Source organism: Helobdella robusta (genome assembly GCF_000326865.2).
Source record: "Helobdella robusta unplaced genomic scaffold HELROscaffold_4, whole genome shotgun sequence".
NCBI classification, from domain to species: Eukaryota; Metazoa; Annelida; class Clitellata; order Rhynchobdellida; family Glossiphoniidae; genus Helobdella; species Helobdella robusta.
The window spans coordinates 8,235,917-8,257,883 of NW_008704902.1; the positions used below are offsets into that span (position 1 = coordinate 8,235,917).

At 34.9% G+C, this 21,967-nt stretch overlaps 1 protein-coding gene across 1 annotated transcript in view; it reads right to left on the reverse strand.

The window, feature by feature from the left end:
- HELRODRAFT_67222 (hypothetical protein) overlaps positions 1-21,765 on the reverse strand; it is a gene marked incomplete at both ends in the record, with an annotated part of 28,178 nt that extends 6,413 nt beyond the window's left edge. The window contains 5 exons of the mRNA XM_009024297.1: positions 2,547-2,616; positions 2,676-2,779; positions 12,237-12,376; positions 15,858-15,966; positions 21,643-21,765. Of these exons, the coding sequence (XP_009022545.1) occupies positions 2,547-2,616; positions 2,676-2,779; positions 12,237-12,376; positions 15,858-15,966; positions 21,643-21,765 (546 nt within the window). The remainder of the gene's footprint in view (positions 1-2,546; positions 2,617-2,675; positions 2,780-12,236; positions 12,377-15,857; positions 15,967-21,642) is intronic.
- Positions 21,766-21,967: the final 202 nt, after the last annotated feature.

Below are 21,967 nucleotides of genomic sequence, written 5' to 3' on the forward strand. Positions count from 1 at the left end.
GTGCAGCCTGGAATAAATAGCATCTCCTTGCCTCTATATTGATGCGGCGTGACATCCCACTAACACTACGATCAAGACTTTATAAATCTGTGATACGTCCGTGGTTGTTTTATGGTGCAGAAACATGGCCAATGACAACCAAACCGGAACAACAACTTCAACGAACCGACATAAAAATGCTCCGATGGATGCAACGAATTAGTCTGAAGGACCACATCAAATCTACCGAAATCCTGCGTTGGGCTGGTTTAAGATCATATAAAGGACGAATGCCGGCAACACCGTCTGAGGTGGTTTGGTCATGTCAAACGAAGTAGAAACAGTGCCATAACTTCTCTTGAAGATGTTGAAGTACCTGGCACACGTCCCAAAGGCCGTCCAAAAAAGTCCTGGTCGCAAACAATCGAGCGGGACATGAGAGCTCTAAATTTGAATGAAATGGATACAACTGATCGTCTAATTTGGCGCAAAAAGTTGATGGCAAAGAAAACAACGTCCTACCTCGGGAAACTGGGTCTCTGGACGCAAAACGAAGGTTGATTGATATAATACACAATATTCTACCGAATGTTTGGCGTTAACATGTTTGTAGTTCGTTTTTTCGATTTTTCTCACTAAAGTTTTTTTGGTGAACGTTTAGTTTATTAGACTGTTGTTGTGGATTGATGCAAGCAGAACAAACACAATTGGACACTTTAGATAAAGTACCAATTATTTTTGAACAACGTTTGTGACACCACTGGTTACACTGCTGACACTTGATTGAATTGTTACCTACACCAGCTTTACAAACTGAACAGGGCCATCGTCCAGTAGCTGTGGATTGGATGGGTTCACCAGTGTTCATTGCTTTGGTTTTGCTGATGTTGACTTTGAATCCGTGATCGGCGTGTCCAGTGTTCCAATCTTCAAACATCTGTGCTGCATTCTGCTCAGACGTGGCTGTTAAAACGATATCATCAGCATATACTAGATTCCAAATGTCACCAGTGCGTATCGGTTTTGTGATTTCTTCCTTCACAGTTATAAATAACAGTGGACTGAGAATCGAGCCTTGGTGAACTCCAACGCCGATGTCAAATGCATCTGTGTTTCCAACCCTTGTGCTGACAAGAGTCTTAGTATTCGTATCAGAAGTCGAACAAGATATTCTGGAATGAGTTGTCGACGTAGACTCTACCTGATTTGTGTGTACTGTATATATATATATATATATATACATATATGTATATATATATATATATATATATATATATATATATATATATATATATATACACACACATACACATATATATATTTTGGGTTTAGACTATCATAAATACAATTATTTATAAAGATCACTGCGTTTTCGGCATTATTCAACTTGTAGTTGAGTTTCTTAATTTTTCTAACGAGACTTTTATCATCTTGATGAAGCTTAATAAGGTTAAATAAAAAACTTTTAATATTTGACATTTTTGACAAAGCATTATTAATAACGTTATTACTACAGAAAAGCTCTTTTCGGCATCAACTTCCATCATCACTGTAGTTATTTAGTATTGTTCCATCTTTGTGCCTTTATTTTCACAGTGACTTTGATTGTAACTTAATTAGAGCTAAGGTTTATCATGTGTTTCTTTGTTGGAAAAATATTGGTATTATTTAGTTAAATATTTATTGCTGGTTTATGTTTATCGATGAAAATTGATTTTGCTATCTTCAATTTGAAGTATTCTCTGTTGTAATAAACTGCTTTGGTGTTATTGTCTAAAATTTCCCTTGTTAAAATAGTGTTGTTCCATTAGGTGGTCTTTTATTGCTCCATGTTGCTTATGCATAGTGAGTCTTCTCGTTAATGTTGTTGTAGTCATTCCGATGTATTCAGAATTTTGATGCACGCACTCACAAATTTTACATGTGAATGAATAAATCAAATGACTACTTTTCATATCCGAGGAAGGTTTAGTGTTGGAATTGTTTTTTATTATTAGAGATGATCTTTTCCTGTTTTCATGTAGTAGTAGTACTATCATTCACTACTAGATTCATTGTCATTTCTGGATGTTTTGGTAAAGCATGACGAACAATGATTTACAACTGCAGTATACGTTAAAGCAACAAATAAAACTGTTTAAATCAATGATAAACCATTGTTTGTGTACACTGATAACGAACAAGTTTTCTGCAAGTGTTTGTTCAAATAAAAAGAAAAATAACAATATCTGACCCCCTGAAATTTAACTTAAAATTTTAAAATTTAAATTTCTTGGAAACAAATTAACAGCTCTTTTGCAATAAAAAATAGCTGTGCAAAATGCAAAACAATACGTTTAAATTAAAAATAAAATTATGATCAAATGAAAGTTTTCTATAGCCGAGTTGGAATTGAGGTTCAAAACATTAAACACTCGCTGCTATATTCAAATAAAAACAAATAAAATTCTATTTAGAAAACTTTATTTAGCATATATTCTCCCGCTTACCATCAAATTGACATGAAAAATACCAAAATGTGTTAAAAATAGTTCATGAAAACTTATTTAACATTTGAAATGAGTTACCTTTGATTCTGTAACAAGTGCGGTTAATAAGAAAATGCCATGATCGTAATTTTGCTTTCTTGTTGGACAACTTTTAGTATGAAAAAAGAGCTAAATTTGGTTCACAAAAATTAAAAATAATTTAAGCACCTGCTTAATTCTAATGATAACATGTCTTTCTTGTAGTAATTTCTAGATAGTTTGACGAACTTTTCTCTAGAAAATTTATCTAAAGACAATGAAGACAAGTTGATCTGAAATTTTCAAATTTTCAAAGTATCTTAATTTGGAACGCTTTTTAAACAGGAATAAAGTTGTTGTTAATAGACAATGATTTAAATAAAATATTTTGCATATAGTTTTTCAGAGTTTAGGGAGAGTCGTTACTGTAAATTCATACAACGTAACATGGAAGTGAATAAACCAATTGTTACAAACATTGCTTTTTTTCATAATATTTCCAACATTACACCTACCAAAGCAAAACCGTAGCCAGTGTGCCGCAGCCGGATGAAAAATATCCGACTCCTCGAAAAAATCCGACTCCCGACTACGACTCCTCAAAAAAAACCAACTCCGACTCTGGGTACAAATTTCCGACTTCGAGTTCCGAATTCCAGAAAAAATTTTCAATTTTCCCATCATAATTTCATCTTATTATCACTATTAAATAAAAAATACTTTTAAAACACTTAAAATCAGTCAATGCAAATGTTTTTCTGAGTAAAATTACTTTTTTTTTATTTTTTAAAACATAATGAAAAAATTTAAACTCTTGCGTTATTATTTCACCTTATTATCACAACTAAATAAAAATACTTTATTTTTATGTTTTACAATATACTGAAAAATTGATTTTATTCACATTATTAGCATCTATTTTTAGTATTAAAAATGATTTCTTATCGTTACATATATTTATCCTCAAAAAAACACAATCTTAAAAAAAATTTCAGAAAAAAAATTAATCTTTTTAAAACATAAATAACATTTCCATTTTTCATTCATTTTTATTTTGCATAATCTTATTTTTAATAATTATTAGCTTATTAGCTCGTCACATAGAAAAGCACTATCAACATCAGACTGAACTGAAACGATTAATTTTTCCGGCGATTTTTTTTACACAATTTCAAAAGTTCATACTTGATGGAGAAATTATCAAAAATAAAAAATTAAAAACAATATATTTACAAACTGATCAAATTGTTTCAAATAAAAAATTAAAAATTCCATCTTCCACAAGTTTTTACTCAAGTCCCTGGATTGGTTCATTAGCGCATTTCATGCTGTTAGGGCTTAGGGTACAATATAAAGAGTTTTGGTTTCTGTTTCTGGGCATAAGTCTTGAGCATGACATAAAACTGCATCCATGCTGCCTTGCGTGCTTTTGAGCAAAAGGCTAGGCCCACCGCTTATAGCCGGTGGTTGTCGTCAGGATGGGTGTACGGATGTAAAAATTTTCCCCCAAATTATTCTATGCCATCACAAAGAAAAACAACGGCCCCTAGATCAAAGGGTGCTAAGAGTCCCTGAGAAGTAGCAATAGCGGAGGGATGTTGCAGAAAAATTCAGAATGGCCCCTCTATGGTACTTAGACTTGGAATGCTCAATGTTGGATCACTGACTGGCTGCAGCATGGAAATCGCATAAATGCTCGAGCGTAAAAGGATTGACATCTGCCTTCAGGAGACCCGATGGAAATCGAATGATGTCTGTCATATCAACTCGGACAAAAAAAAATAAAAACTATTCTGGAATGGTCAAAAGACGGCCAAAATTGGCGTTGGAATTTTTGTCAAAAAAACCGCTAGCCCAAAAAGTGTTGGATATTAAAAGGATTAACTCACGTCTCATGTGGATCAAGCTTCGCCTAGAAAAGCAAACAATGACTATTTTTTTTGCATACGCACCACAGACAGTTGAAAGAGAAGAGATGAAAAATGACTTCTGGGCTGCGTTCTCTGACACCATCTCAACAATACCAAAATCTGAAAGAATCCTGATTGGAGGCGATCTGAATGGCCACGTTGGAGAGAAAACAGATGGTTTTGACAACATACATGGCGGTTTTGGCTATGGAGAACGGAATAAAGATGGCAACCGCATCCTTGAGTTTGCTGAAAGTCACGAGTTTTGTTTACTGAATATATATTTTAGAAAAAGGTAGGAACATTTCATAACATACAGAAGTGGACCATCAGCCACGCAAATTGATTTCTTCGCTGTCAAGCAACAACACCAAAGGCTATTCAAAAATGTCGAAGTTATACCTGGCGAATCATGTGTCGCCCAACATAGACTCCTTGTGGCAGACCTGGTTGTCGAACTGTCACAACACAAATCTAAACAAATGCCTCGGAGATTCAAAACGTGGAAGCTGAAAAGCAATATTCATCGAGAAAAATTTCAAAAGATTGTCGCCACACAGTTAGACCACCAATCGCAAGCAAGTACAGATTGGAGCACATATGAAACCGTTTTGATTAACGCTGCAACTACAGTTTGTGGGAAAACTGGTACAAAACGCCAGCATGAACGGGACACTTGGTGGTGGAATGACAGTGTACACAATGCAATAGCTGAAAAGAAAGCTGCAAACAAGCAATGGCAAAAATCAAAGTCTGTTGATGACAATAAAATTTCCCGTAAGAAAAACAACTATGCAAGACGTCAAGTCGCACTGGCTCGGACAGATCAGTGCAGAAAGTGGCTCTCTAAAAGCAAAGGTGAACACATGAAATTTCTGTAGCTTATAGCAAAAAAAGCAAAGCGTACGAAATGAACTCACAAATGACATTATCAAAGCATCTGGTACTGCAGGTATCAAAACGTTACTACAATTTTGCCGTGAAGTGTGGAAAAATTGCTCAATGCCGACTGAATGGAACTATAGTTGACAATTCCGCTATACAAAGACAAAGGTGATTCATTGAACTGTTCATTATATCGGGGTATACGTCTGTTAGAACACTCTCTGAAAATTGTGGAAAAAATCATTGAGAGAAAATTAACGTCCGTCATGTATCACAACGGAAAATTATCAATTTGGTTTCCTAGCGGGGAAATCAACAATTGATGCAATTCACATCCTTCGGCAACTGCAAGAGAAGTACCTCGCAAAGCATCAACCACTATCACACACTTTTGTGGACTTTGAAAAAGCATTTGATTGAGTTCCCCGTGAAGCAATCAGGTGGAGTCTACGTCGACAACTTATTCCAGAATATATTGTTCGACTTGTGATGGAAATGTATAGGAATACCAAGACTCTCGTCAGCACAACGGTTGGAAACACGGAAGCATTTGACATCGGCGTTGGAGTTCACCAAGGCTCGATTCTCAGTCCACTGTTATTTATAACTGTGATGAAAGAAATCCCAAAACCGATACGCACTGGTGACATTTGAAATCTAATATATGCTGATGATATCGTTTTAACAGCCACGTCTGAGCAGAATGCAGCACAGTTGTTTGAAGATTGGAACACCAGACTCGCCGATCATGGATTCAAAGTCAACATCAGCAAAACCAAAGCAATGAACACTGGTGAGTCCATCCAATCCACAGCTACTTGACGATGGCCCTGTTCAGTTTGTAAAGCTAGTGTAGGTAACAATTCAATCAAGTGTCAGTAGTGTAACCAGTGGTGTCACAAACGTTGTTCAAAAATAATTGGTACTTTATCTAAAGTTTCCAATTTTGCTTGTCCTGCTTGCACCGATCCACAACAACAAATTTGAAATAGCAATGTTTTTGAAGCCATTAAGGTAGAGAAAGTCACATCGTTTCAATATCTAGGGGATGTTCTGGATTGTACTGGAACAGCTGAATCTGCTGATCGTCTAATTTGGCGCAAAAAAATTGATGGAAAAAAAACAACGTCCTACCTTGGGGAAACTGGGTCTCTGGACGCTAAACGAAGATTGATTCATTGATTTGGTTTCAGTTTCATATATGGTAGTTGAAGCATCACCAACGAACACTGTTTCTACTTCGCAGTATGTTGTACGCGCTAAATATACAAAACGGCGATGACCAATATGTATCCAAATCTCAGCTTAGAAGCCAAACGAAAAGACAAAGAGTAACCACCTTCTCAAACAAGTAATCGAAAACGAGTAAAAGCCAATCTCACCGGACTGAGATTGCCAATCTCACCGGGCTGAGATTGGCTAGTGGATGCAGTACTGTACAGTAATTGATATGTCGAGACAGCATCGAAACCAAAACGATCTCTGGCAGTATATAAAAAAAGTTTATGCACAGGTATAATTACTATCGACACCGCAGTAGCAGTCAATCGTATGACTCGACCTAGTACCTCACTTGGAACGTGAAAGTTTCAATAAATATAGCCTTGTAACAGCTACCGAGAAGTCACGCCCGCCCATGGAGAAATCTCTCGTATTGTATATATAGGAGATCTGAAATTCGAAGGTATATACATCACGGTCCAATGCATCATAAGACTTCATAACAAGACATGGGTTTAACATTGACTATGAGTAACGTGTTTAGAGACGGAGAAATAAGGAAGCAGGGCCTCAAACCGATATATTTTCCGTTTAGGTTTTGGTTTGATTGCGAAAAAACAATTTCGCTTCGATCCCGGTTTAGTTCTAGAAGTAATTATTTTCTAAATTTTAACGCACGTAACATAACAACAGCTTTCAAGTTTTATAAAAGTACATAGCCAATAAATAACAATTGGGTAATGTATGTTGATTAATAAAAAATAAAAGTTATTTTTTGTGAATATTAAAAAAGAAATAAAATTTTCAATAAGTAAGCGTCCACTACAAGACTAAAAAGCAAATCCAAATCCAAATCACAACCAAAAAAACTGTAAAATATGTATGTACATATATAAAAAACAAAAAATATATTTAACTCTTTGTATAATATTTTATTTTTAATTTTAATAATTATACATTAACTTCAAATACTATATATTGAGTTATCCATTTTTATTTATTTGTTTGACTCATTTATTTATCTTATATAATTGTATTTGTCATGACCCATCTCATATAGAATTAAAAAAGTAGACAGCAAATAATGGCAACTTACTGTCCACAACTTTTGCCAAGAAAACCATCGACAAGCACAAACCAAATCAAAAAACAAGATAATGACAAGTTGAATACACCTTTTACTGTGGCGACATGGAACGTTAGAACGTTGTGCTAGACTGGAAAATTTGAAAACGTAAAGCAAGAAATGAAAAGAATGAATCTCAGCCTTCTAGGTTTGAGCGAAACTCGTTAAGAGAAATCAGATGTCATTACACCTTTGAAGAAGGCAAATTTATATAATCTGGAGATGATTCACACGAACGAGGAGTAGGTGTACTATTGAATAAAGAAATGTCTAAAAAAATTAGAAAGTTTCTAGGCGGTGTCAGATAATTTTGTTGGTCAAAATACACGCAAAACCTTTCAACCTAGCTGTTATTCAAGTTTATGCGCCAACGTCTGAAAGCACTGAAGAAGATCTTGATGCTTTTTACAGTGATCTTGATGATGCTTTAAAAACATGTAAATCTCAAGGAATTGTTATTATGATGGGTGACTTGAATGCAAAAGTTGGCTCAGAAAGGATACATGACGTGGTTGGCCCTCATGCGGTAGGTGAAAAAATGAATGAAAAGTTGATTGAATGGTGTCACAAATGATCAAATTATTACCAACACCTGGTTTGGCAATCACCGAAGGAGAAAATATACTTGGAAAAGTCCCGGAGACAAAGTAAGAAATATGATTGATTACATTACAATAAATAGACGATTTCGAAATGCTGTTTAACAATGCAAAAGTTACACTGGAGCTGATTGTGGCAGTGATCGTAACTCAGTTGTTTGTAAAATCATGATAAAGTTGAAGAAAATTAGGAGAAAAGTGGCCTCAAAACGTTTGAATTTTGACAGTCTATCACATAATGATGAGATCAATGTCAAATGTGATTTTGTAGAGGATTGTGACACAAGAAACGCTATCTTTATCTTTATGCTACGAATGATCAGTGAACGAGCGATTGAAATGAAGAAAGACCTGTTTATAAGTTACCAAAAACCTCTGTTGGGAAAATTGAGCAGTCATAAAAGTTGGTAACAAAATGACTAGTTGTCGAAATAAAGAAAGGCGTTAGGCAAGGCTGTGTATTCGCTCCAGACCTGTACAATCTCTAAGTGAGATCATTATGAGAAAAATGAAAGATCTACCTGGAATATCCATTGGAGACGTGAATACTATAGTGTAAAATATGCTGATGATACAGCTCTTATAGCAGATTCAATGGAAAAACTGCAAACAATTGTTTCCAAACTGGTTTTTGAAAGTGAAAAGAAAGGCATGCAATTAAGCATCAACAAAATAGAGCGCATGGTTATCAGTAAAAGCAAAACCTCCCCGATCTGCTCCATAATCATTAAAGGTGAAACAAGTCAACAGCTTCAATTATCTCGAAATTCTAATTACCTCAAGTTGTAAATGTGGTGTGGAAATCAAAAAAAGGATAGCTATAGCGAAAGATGCATATTCTAAAATGAAAAACATCCTCACCAACAGTAAAATCAGAATATCAAAAAAATTAAAACTGTGCTTACTTATGGCTCTGAGTTCTGGACAATTTCTAAAAAATGGAAAAAAAAATATCGCTGCTGAGATGTGGTTTTTGAGAAGAATTATAAAAATTAGTTGGACCTCTCATACTTCGAATGAGGATGTATTAAAGCAGTCCGGTTATGAAAAGAGGAAATTATTACAGATAATGCGACAGAGGTAGTTAATGATGTTTTTTGGTCACATCATGCGGAAGGAAAGAATGGAAAATCTAACAACTACTGAAAAGATTGCATGGGAAAGAGATCGCGGTCAACAACGAATAACATTCGTGAAGTCCTTGTGTCACTTATTGAATATCACCATATTTCAACTCTTAATAAGTGTTAAAGATCGGGTTTTGTAGAGGTCGATGGTCGCCAATGTCCTGAAAGGATATGGCACGAGAAAGAAGATGTTAGGTAGAAACCGGTGCCAAAACAACTTCAAAATTGAGCACACTCAATTGAAATATTGTAAATGCACTAGAATCATAGCTTTTGAAACTTTTTTATATCAATTCTTCAATCCAAGCGTAATCTATCAGGAATGAATACCGCAAAAATATTTTAAAACACATGACAATTAAACAAAAAATGGAAATATTGGACATGCTGTAAAATATTGAAAATTTAACAAGGCGCCCATTTTAAAAAATATTTTCAATTGACTTGGTGGTTCAAATTTAATCAAACGAAATTAACAAAAAAATTTTTTCGGACCAGCACTGGATTTTTTCCAACCGAAATTTGCGGTTTTTTCGGTTTAGGTTCGGTTTCCATTTGGAACTAATACTGGAAATGACGAAAAAAGTGTTTGCAGGTAAAAATTGACGGTGATAGAGCTATACCGAAATCATTAGAAAACATTATATAAGCTAAATTAAACTGCGATCCAGGAGATTGGTAGATATGTTTTGTTGAACCAATTAACAATCCAAATTTACTTGTCTAACAATGCCTCTTATAAACAAACGAGAACGGCAACTTTTCAGTCCGTATATTAAACACAACAAATAATTCATTAATATTAATAGGAAGATGTCAACCCAGAAACACAATAAAAACACAGGACTTGAAACAGAAAAGTAGTCATACGGTCAACGGAAAGAGAGCGCCTTAAAGATTTACAAAATGCATGTAAAATTGATAGCATCTACGACATGAAGACTTTCGAAAAATTCAGTATGGTAACTCATCGGCACGCAAGACTCTAAGCCATTTCAGATATCAACAGAGGTAAATGGGATGATTACCGACATGCAAAAAAAGGAATAGTTAAACCCTCTGCAAGCCCTTGGACTCCGCCGGTTGTGCTGATAAAAAAAGACATTAGCAGCCGGTTTCGTGTGGAGTGGACTTTAAGAAGTTGGATAAAATGACCAAAAAGGATAGCTACCCATTATCAAGAATTGGTGAAATTCTGAACACACTATTGGGGTCTCTAAACTCGACTTAAAGACAGCTTAAAGACCGTTGGAAGACAGCTACTACGATAGGATCGGGCTTTTGACAATCAATCAATCAATCAATCTTCGTTTAGCGTCCAGAGACCCAGTTTCCCGAGGTAGGACGTTGTTTTCTTTGCCATCAACTTTTTGCGCCAAATTAGACGATCAGTTGTATCCATTTCATTTAAATTTAGAGCTTTCATGTCTTGCTCGATTGTTTGCGACCGGGACTTCAATGGATGGCCTTTGGGACGTGTGCCAGGTACTTCAACATCTGCAAGAGAAGTTATGGCACTGTTTCCACTTCGTTTGACATGACCGAAACCACCTCAGACGGTGTTGCCGGCATTCGTCCTTTATATCATCTAAACCAGCACGACGCAGGATTTCGGTAGATTTGATGTGTCCTTCAGACTAATTCGTTGCATCCATCGGAGCATTTTCATATCGGTTCGGTGAAGTTGTTGTTCCAGTTTGGTTGTCATTGGCCATGTTTTTGCACCATAAAACAACACCGGACGTATCACAGATTTATAAAGTCTTGATCGTAGTGGGATGTCACGCCGCAGCAATATAGAGGCAAGGAGATGCCATTTATTCCAGGCTGCACGTATGCGTGCTCGAACGGCAGCTTCAGCTGTACCAGTACAATCCAGAACATCCCCTAGATATTGAAACGATGTGACTTTCTCTACCTTAATGGCTTCAAAAACATTGCTATTTCAAATTTGTTGTTGTGGATCGGTGCAAGCAGGACAAGCAAAATTGGACACTTTAGAAAAAAGTACCAATTATTTTTGAACAACGTTTGTGACACCACTGGTTACACTGCTGACACTTGATTGAATTGTTCTTCTCACGAAAAATTTTATGGTCATCATTAGACTTTGATTATACATCCAAATGTAAAATTTTAAAATTATGCATCACAAGAGAACTGTTCATTCTTGCCCAATAAGATGCAAATACGCTGTCGGTTAGAAGGAAAAAACAGTCAGAGCATAAATAATCCAAGTAAAAGCGTACATTGGGTAGACGACGGTTGAACACAATCTGTCGACGAAGATCTATAGCACCTCATCAATTGGGAAAAAGCAGAGCAAAGATCGAATTGTTAGGAAAGTGTCAAAATAAAACACGGTATTAAAAAGCTATTAGACTCAATTGGATTCTTTGCACGCAGACGAAGAGCTCCTTAAAAAAGATGGGAGTCAGCCGATGGATTAAAAAATTGATGCAAGCGGTGATACCCAGAGCTATAACAGCTGAAATCCTTAACAATCGTTACATTCTGGTGGCAGCGGATTATTTTAGTAAATGACCAAAATTATACACAATACCTATTTGTAAAGCATACAACATTGTTTGAATTTTACCAGATTGTTGGCATTGACCAATCTAAAGTTTGTCATTGCAATTTGTTTTACTAAAAGTTTCATGAAATTGTCCAATTTATTAAAATTTAAAAAAATTATTAAAATTCATTATGCAAATAGGCCTATTTCTATTTTGCATCTTTGTTTACTTAGTGTTAGAAATCATACATAGTGTTAAAAATCATTCTATATTGCATTAAATATGATCCTCCTTCGGCATGGTTTGGTTCCTTCGGTTAAATAAATTAATAATAATGAACATTATGAAATCAATAAAAAAAACCTTCATGAGCACATTTCTTGAATGTTCATTTAGTGACAATGGTCCATCTATTAAATAATCAGAGACAGTTATGCTTAAAGGAAAGAATTTTCTGCAGATATCATCTTTTTCCAGTCCCTTAGGCCACGGTGTACAAAATCCTAGTTTTTTAACAAGTGGCACTTAATAAATGCTTTTCATAAAAATATCATTTCGTAAAAATATTAAACATTTAAAAATATTTCATTTTTAAAGTGGCATTTTATAATATAAAGTGTATATATATTAAAGTATAAATTGAATTACGAAATCAAGCAATATATACATATTTTTAAAAAATGTGATCCAAACATTTAGACAAAATTCACCATTTATTAAATTATTTATTATTTATAAATGTAAAGGGTGTTATGGTTAAAGAGTCTGGTTCTGCATTGTAGTGACGGGGTTCAAAAGCAAAAAGATTCTCGCCTATCATAAGCAGTGTATAATGTGTATTCATGTGTTTTATATACTTTTGTTATTATTGATACCTCTGAAAAATAATCATGAAAAAGTTTAAAAATAAATAATAAAAATTTGTTCATTTGGTTTTATTTCAATCTTTCTAGATTTATAAATACTTCAAAACACACGTCCTTGAACAAAGTCAAACTTAACAGGCCAAACACAATGCCGGTTAATATCGTTATAACAACCAGAATGAACGTTAAGTTTATAACATTGGTGTCAGAAGTGGGATCATTGATAGATTGAATTTACCTGCAATAAAGAATGTCAATACTGGAAGAACTCAACGCCACTAATCTGAGGAGGGAACTACAAAAACGAAACCTCGACTTGAAAGGAGCAAAGGCAGTTTTGATGAACCGCCTAAGAGACGCTCAAACAAACGAATGCAACGAACCCGATGAATTTGAATTTCCGGATCATATAGAAGAATTAAATAAAAAATTCGATCAACAGACAGCCAATATGAATAAAAATTCGATCAACAGACAGCCGATATGAATAGAAAATTTGATCAACATAAAGCCGAAAAGTCAACCGAACTGAAACTACAAGCCACCAAACAAGCAACCAAAATTTTAGTCAAAATAAAGGACTTTGAAGCGAAATTTAAAAAACGAATAGATAAAATGAACAAACAAGTTGACGAGTTAAGCCAGAAAATAGACAGAATCAGACGAACTAAACGAGAGTCGACAAACGGAGTAGAACGGAGACACCAGCAAGAGATGAAGAGAGGCTGACCCTGCTGCCGCACCCAACAGGTGCTCCGGAATTCAGAGACAGAACGGCAACAAAAATGTTTATTCAAGCCTTACGAGACCCAGATATAAAATCAAAATCTCAAAAATAAAAACACTCAGAAAAATTCTGGACATTGGAATCCAGAATTATGAAGTGATTGTCGAAAGATTGTCCCAACAACAGGAGACTACAAATCACCAGGATCCTAAAACTGTTAAAAAATGGGGCATATTGTAAGAGGCCTCAAAGAAGTAACGTCCATCGAGGGAACGGCGCTGAAAAAAACCGACTCTCGAAGAGATGTCAGCCCCACGCTTGGAACGTCTGCAGCTAACACGTCGGAAAACGAGTGAAAGCCAATTTTGCGGGGCCCAAGTTGGCTGAGAAAACAAACGCCTCCGGCAGTATGATTTATGTCTCAAGGCTGCATAGTGACCGAGGTAATCTTTGGGTAGAAGAAAAGAGATTTACGTGAACGCCCGATTATAAAGGTACAGGAGGGAGCAACTAGGTCTATTCTTAGACGAGATGTGGCAATGGATCTGAAGCAAGAAAAATCTAGCAAGCACCTATTTCTTACTGCCACTGGAGGAATGGCGCCTATGTACGGAGAAGTATCTTGCACGGTAGAAATGGACCTGAAGTTTGAGGGCACGTTCCTGGTGGCAGACATTATCGATGAATGCATCTTTGGCATCGACTTGATGATAAAATACAGTCCTCACGGGAGTTTATCAATCTATTGAACGCTAACAAACCATCAAATCATATTGCGTCTCTGGATGTCGAATCTTTGTTTACAAATGTTCCCGTCCACGACACAATTGATATTATCATCAAAAGTGTTAATTACTCAGACACGGTCCCTTAAAAACACCAAAAACACATCTCAAATCTCTTTTCCAAATCTGCACCACCGAAGCATCTTTCCACACTCCCACAGGCAAGATAAACAAGCAAATTGACGGTGTAGCCATGCGCTCACCAGCAGGTGTCTCGTTCGCAAATTTCTTTAAAGATATCTTGAGAGCAAAAGGTTTAGTGACAATTCGGAATTAAAAACAAACATTTATGCCAGATATGTTGACTATATCTTCGTCGTATACAATGAACCGGAACAAGTCAACTCTGGATCAATCAAAATTGAATTTCACCATCGAGCACGAAAGTGAAAATTTATTGCCATTTCTGGATAATTTGGTAACCCATGACGAGCAAATAAAGGTATTTGTTTAAATGGGTTAAGTGAATGTACGGAACAATTTAAAGTAAGTACAATAAAATCCTTTGTGAATCCATTCATCCTCAACTGAAGATCGCAATACGGAACTGAAAAGAATTACTAATCTACTAGTAAGCAATGGTTACAAAACATCATCCATTGAAAGCACCATTCAACAAAGACTACAACAAGATAGCAATATATTTAAAAACAACAATGACGACACAATCCTATATTACAGAAATCATATGTCAATGGCACATAAAATAGAAGAAGTCGTCTTCAAACAAATCATAAAAAGAAATGTTACATCAATTAATGATACTAATAAAATAAAACTCAGGATATACTACAATAATTGTAAAACATCACAATTGGTTTTAAAGAACAACTGCATTCCTAAAGACGATTCTACCTTGAAGTGTAATAGTGTAATATATGAATTTAAATGCCCTATTGACGACTATGCGCGTCAACAACATTCATATATTGATGTTACGACCACTTTACTATTAAGACGTCTTACAATGCATACACAAAGAGGAGCCATCAAATCTCACTTGCAATCAACACATGCATCTCCAATAACCCGCCAAATTCTCAACAACAACATAAAAATAATTTATCAAAACACCAACACAAAACATCTAAAAATTGCAGAAGCTGTCCTAATAGATATCAATCAATAAACCCCAAATAAACATCCAACAAAGAATGATAACATCATTACCAACTCGACGCTTTAATACTAACTTCAATAACAATGAAGAACAAAGGAATGACAACAACAAAGATGAATAATGCGATACCAACTAATAAACTTTGCTAGCGAACTTTGCATTGTTTAAAGAAACTTTACAAACCAACATGCACTGAAGATGATTCATGAAAAAACCGAAATAAGGCCTTATCTGCATGAATTCGGATAACAACAGTTTCATTAAATTTTCACGATAAACTTGAAAAATTACATTTTCAACAAATTGAAGAATATCCAGAAAATTAATTCTAGTAGGGAAAATTGAAAAGACAAACTTAAAATTGATTAAAGCTAACAATTCGGTAGAATTCATAAATACTATATAAAATATGGTCTCATATATATATATATATATATATATATATATATATATATATATATATATATATATATATATATCATTTACTTTTAATGGATTCGCATTGTAGCTTGATATGGTTTGGAGTCAAATGCAAAAAATTGGGTATTTTCATTAATTCAGCATTTCCATACTTCGAAGGTATTATTCCATTGTTCTCTGATTTCTAAATTTTCAAAAACAAGCAAAGCAAATTAAAAATATCATGATATGTTGAGTGATGCTCATTCAAAATATTTTTATATAAAATATAAATTGAAACACTATGTGCGGCGTGATGGCTGAATGGTCAAAAGCGCCTGGTCTTGTTGCTGCAGTGACTGGGTTCGAATACATAGAGATCTCCGCCTATCATATGCAATGTGTATGATGCGTGGTTTTCACGCGTATTCATATACCTACGCTATGTGTGTTTGTTGTTGAAACCTCTGAAGCATGCGCATATTTTCAATGGGAAATAAAAATAAAAAACATGAAAAAGAAAAAAATCAGCAAGCGAAAGAAGATAAAGATAAAAAAATAAGTGAGGATGATTTTGTTTGCACATTAAGATCTAAAAAAGTATATGCGAAGAAATATTGATTAAAAAAAATTTTAAATATCATGTCATGTTTAGCAGTTACCAGGGAAACAATAGAAAATTTTGTTTTAGTAACAGAAATAATAAATTTCATTAAATATTTTTAAATAAGGGTTCAAGTGGAAAAAATATGAATTTACATATATTATCTCTACGTTTTGTCTTACACAATAGTAATTAATCGTTTTTTATTAAAATGTTAATGGCTTGAGAAACCAGTACGTCCGAAACGAGCAACAGAATGGTTGTCGACGGGCTAAAAAAGTAAGAAGTATGTTTAATCGAGATTACTTGGATGCCAAAGCTTGTTACGATTAACCTAAGAATTCTAAGAAACGAGAACGCAGATGGAACTGCCACAAGGGCACATTTACTGCCAGTTTCACAAATACTTATTTCATACACCGACCTCAGTACCATAGTCCAACAAAACATTATAAATCGATGGCAAGAAGCTTTTTTCAAATTATCTATGTTTAAAAAAAAACAAACAAAAACACCATAAATTTGGATAGACGCTACAATAGAATACAAATGGGTCATACTAGATTGACCCATTCATGGCATGGACACTGCAAAATAACAGATCCTATATGCAACCAATGTAGAACGACAATCACCATACATAGCATAATAGAATGCACAAAATATGCTTTAAGTAGACGGAAAAATAATATTTCTAAAAATATACAAAATTCAATAAATCAATCTTCGTTTTGCGTCCAGACCCAGTTTCCCGAGGTAGGACGTTGCTTTCTTTGCCATCAACTTTTTGCGCCAAATTGGACGATCAGTTGTATCCATTTCATTCAAATTTAGAGCTCTCATGTCCCGCTCGATTGTTTGCGACCAGGACTTCTTTGGACGGCCTTTGGGACGCGTGCCAGGTACTTCAACATCCGCAAGAGAAGTTATGGCAATGTTTCCACTTCGTTTGACATGACCAAACCACCGCAGACGGTGTTGCCGGCATTCGTCCTTTATATCATCTAAAACAGCACGACGCAGGATTTCGGTAGATTTGATGTGGTCCTTCAGACTAATTCAGAGCATTTTCATGTCGGTTCGTTGAAGTTGATTGTTCCAGTTTGGTTGTCATTGGCCATGTTTCTGCACCATATAACAAGACCGGACGTATCACAGATTTATAAAGTCTTGATCGTAGTGGTAGTGGGATGTCACGCCGCAGCAATATAGAGGTAAGGAGATGCTATTTATTCCAGGCTGCACGTATGCGTGCTCGAACGGCAGCTTCAGCTGTTCCAGTACAATCCAGAACATCCCCTAGATATTGAAACGATGTGACTTTCTCTATTTTAATGGCTTCAAAAACAGTGCTATTTCGAATTTGTTGTTGTGGATTGATGCAAGCAGGACAAGCAAAATTGGACACTTTAGATAAAGTACCAATTATTTTTGAACAACATTTGTGACACTACTGGTTACACTGCTGACACTTGATTGAATTGTTACCTACACCAGCTTAACAAACTGAACAGGGCCATCGTCAAGTAGCTGTGGATTGGATGGGTTCACCAGTGTTAATTGCTTTGGTTTTGCTGATGTTGACTTTGAATCCATGATCGGCGTGTCTGGTGTTCCAATCTTCAAACATCTGTGCTGCATTCTGCTCAGACGTGGCTGTTAAAACGATATCATCAGCATATACTAGATTCCAAATGTCACCAGTGCGTATCGGTTTTGTGATTTCTTCCATCACAGTTATAAATAACAGTGGACTGGGAATCGAGCCTTGGTGAACTCCAACGCCAATGTCAAATGCATCTGTGTTTCCAACCGTTGTGCTGACAAGAGTCTTAGTATTCGTATACATTTCCATCACAAGTCGAACAAGATATTCTGAATGAGTTGTCGACGTAGACTCCACCTGATTGCTTCACGGGAACTCGATCAAATGCTTTTTCAAGGTCTACAAAAATGTGTGATAGTTGTTGATGCTTTGCGAGGTACTTTTCTTGCAGTTGCCGAAGGCAGAGGCGTCATTTGGGGGGGAGGCATGGGGGCAATTGCCCCCCCCCCCAAGAAATCAAAATTCTAAATTTTTGCTGTACGAAATTATTATGACAAAATTGCAAACACTATAAAATAATTATATAAAATTATATAATTTATTTTAATTATATATACAAAATATTGCGCTTTTTGAATTTTTAAATGTCAAGCGCTATACAATTTATTTCATTTGTTCCTACAATAACTCATGTTCTGTTTTAAATTATAAAAGTGTTAATTTTAAATTCTTAGTAAAAACGATATATATACGATATATAATTTAGTAATTTTAAAACTTTAAAAATTTTGAAATTTTAAAAACTTTAAAAATGTAAAATTTATTCTAATGTTGCACTGACGAGACTAGGTAGTGGAAATAGTACTATATGCATACATGTAGATAATGACATCTTCTGTAAATAGGAATTTTGTTAATAGCATTAACAAGTTAAGTTTAGTAGATCGGAGAATTATTCGAAGAATCGAGAAACTATAATATAGATTGGGTACTGTAAGGAACGCCGTGATCTTTATTAATAATAGTATATATATATATATATATATATATATATATATATATATATATATATATATATATATATATATATAGTGTCAGAATTATGAAATAATACTTACTAAAAATACTTCAAAGTTTTCAACGCAAAATTTATTCACTCGATAGGGGCATGGTGCAAGTTAATTTACTCGATAGGTGACGACGATTTTTTTTGTTTTGCAATTTAGATGACGTCATAAATTATTACAAATTATTTTAAAATTTAATTAGTAGTTTTTTTGATTAATTGGACATACCTTGGAAATTTTTATGTTTAAAAACACCCGAAACTAAATCTAATTTTGCTTTGATAAGGAAGAATGTAGGAGAGAGTCCGACTGGGGGTTGACTAGTTAGGCAGCTTCGAATAATCGGTGCCAATTCTGGTCCCTAAGAGACTTAATTCGTGATTCTATGCTCATTGGCATAGTTTCAGAAACGTCTTAAGTTCTCAAAAAGAGTCCGCCTTGGGTTCACCAGTTAGGCAGCTTCGAATAATCTGTGCCTATTCTGGTATCTAAGAGACTTAATTCGTGATTCTATGCTCATTGGCATAGTTTCAGAAACGTCTTAAGTTCTCAAAAGTGGATTTGGTACGAGACTCTATGCTCATTGGCATAGTTTCGCACGCGTACTAAAGTCACACAATTTGTTTCCAGTGTTGTTCTGACTCTTGTTGTTTTGTGTTGGTTGTGCGAAAGCCAACCAGACTCGACGGCCCAGTGAAAACAGGCCCTTGGTTGTGCGAAAGCCGACCAGACTCGACGGCCCAGTGAAAACAGGCCAGGGTTGTGCGAAAGCCGATCAGACTTGACGGCCCAGTGAAAACAGGCCAGGGTTGTGCGAAAGCCGACCGACTGACAGACAGGCCCAGTGAAAACAGGCCCTTGGTCGTTCGAAAGCCGATCAGACTTGACTGACAGGCCCAGTGAAAACAGGCCTTGGATCCTGTGAAAACGAATCCGCCTCGTTCTTTTGTTTCTTGTGCTATTTGTCGACCTAGGGTTCTTTGCTGGATTCTATACTCATTGGTATAGTTTCACACGCAGCTTGCAATTTCCATAGGCTCCGATTTTTGTAATTTTTCCGCGTTCATTTTATTTATTTCTTGGAGTTGTATCGACATCACTATCGGTTACACACGTCGAGGTTGTACGATTAAACGGCAACAAACATATCCCGAGTCCAAGACCCAACAAGAAGAAGTTCTAATTCCTGTATTCCAGTTTGTTCATTGACATTTTACATTATTATAGAGTTCATTTAGTTCAATTCCTCTTCATTTACTTCCGTCGATTAATAAAATTGTTATCGAATATTTTTACGCGTTCGTGTGTTACTCGGTAAAATCATATAATTCGAAAAAGCCCAGTGCCACACAGGACTGGTCGAACTCACGATAAAAATATACACAAAAATTATTGTCGAACCATAACAAAAAAAAATTCCCTGAGAAAGATAGAGGAGAAGATTGATATGATGAACAGTTCAATGGATCACTTTTGTCTTTGAATAGCGGGACTGTCATGCTATAGTTCCATCCATTCAGCATTGAGCAATTTCTCCAGATATCACAGCAAAGTTGTAGTAACGTTTGGATATATATATATATATATATATATATATATATATATATATATATATATATATATATATATATATATATATATATATATACGTCCTACCTCGGACATGTACACACACCTCAATTTGAGTTTCTTGGTTACAATAATTGAGTTGTGTTATCTTAAACCTTAAGTATAAGTACAATCACAATCAAGCAGACAATTAACTTTATTTAAAGAAAGCTCAAAAAAAGCTCACGTTAAAAGCTCACGTTTTTTAAAGAAATCTTGAATGTTCTTCAGAGTCTAGTAGTAATCATCAGAAACTAACAGGATTATGTGACACGCGATGGGTGGAACGTTGTCACAAAGCCACAATAAAATTTGTTGAACTATATCCGACAATCAAAGTCACACTGACAAAAATTAGTAATTGGAATGATGCAAATGCTGCTAGTAAAGCAGAACAGCTTTTGAACGCTATTAATCAATCAAAATTTGTAATATTATTGTGTATATGTGCTCGTTTCAGTACGCTAATTTTACCTATTTCATAAGCTCTTCAAAATCCGTATATAGATATTCTTCAGTATATTGAACAAGTTTCTGACATGGCGCTAATTTTAAACAATTATCGACAAAATGACAATAATGACTTTCACAACATTTTTGTGAAAGCTGAAAATCTACTATTGTTCAAAATAATACTTGGTATGGAAAATTAACTTGTCTTGTTTTCGAACGAGTGCTTGCTGTGTCTTATGATGCTACTTAAGTATTTTATTTGCCCGCCTGAAAGTTTGGTCTAGTTGCGCCACTTCTAGATTGTTCTTTCTGAAACTTGCTTGCTCTTCACTCAAATGTTAAGCTAATCAATTGTAAAAAAAACGCAGTTACTTTTGTATTATCACATTTTTATGGGTTTCGCATTTCTCCCTTGCAACAGCTAAGTTCATATAACTAAAACATTATTTTTATCTTTAGTGTTTCAACTGTTGAAAAAATAAATGAAAAATGGAAATAGTTGCTAATATTAATAAATATATAATATAGCCAGTTTCAAAAGTATTCTAACAAAATTACCAAAAAGTTAGTTTTAACATTTCAAAACATGGTTACTTTAATATAGCCCATCCGAACGGGAAGGGGAGTATATGACCAAGCAAATGACTTTGGAAATGGCCAAGTCAGAAACCAATCCTTGTTAGCATTCATAAATTTATATCGTGGTTGAGATATCTGCAAGCATTTCAAATTTATTAAAAGATAAAAAAAGGTTTTAAAAGACACGAATACAAAACCTTTATACGATTTCTTTTCGTCTTTAGTTTAGATAGTACATTTTTAGTGTGGCCTGGTATTTTCAACAGTTCAAAATCGCCTTGGAAGTACAAAATAACTTAATTTTACTTAAAAAATTAATCGTAAATGAATCTTAAAGATG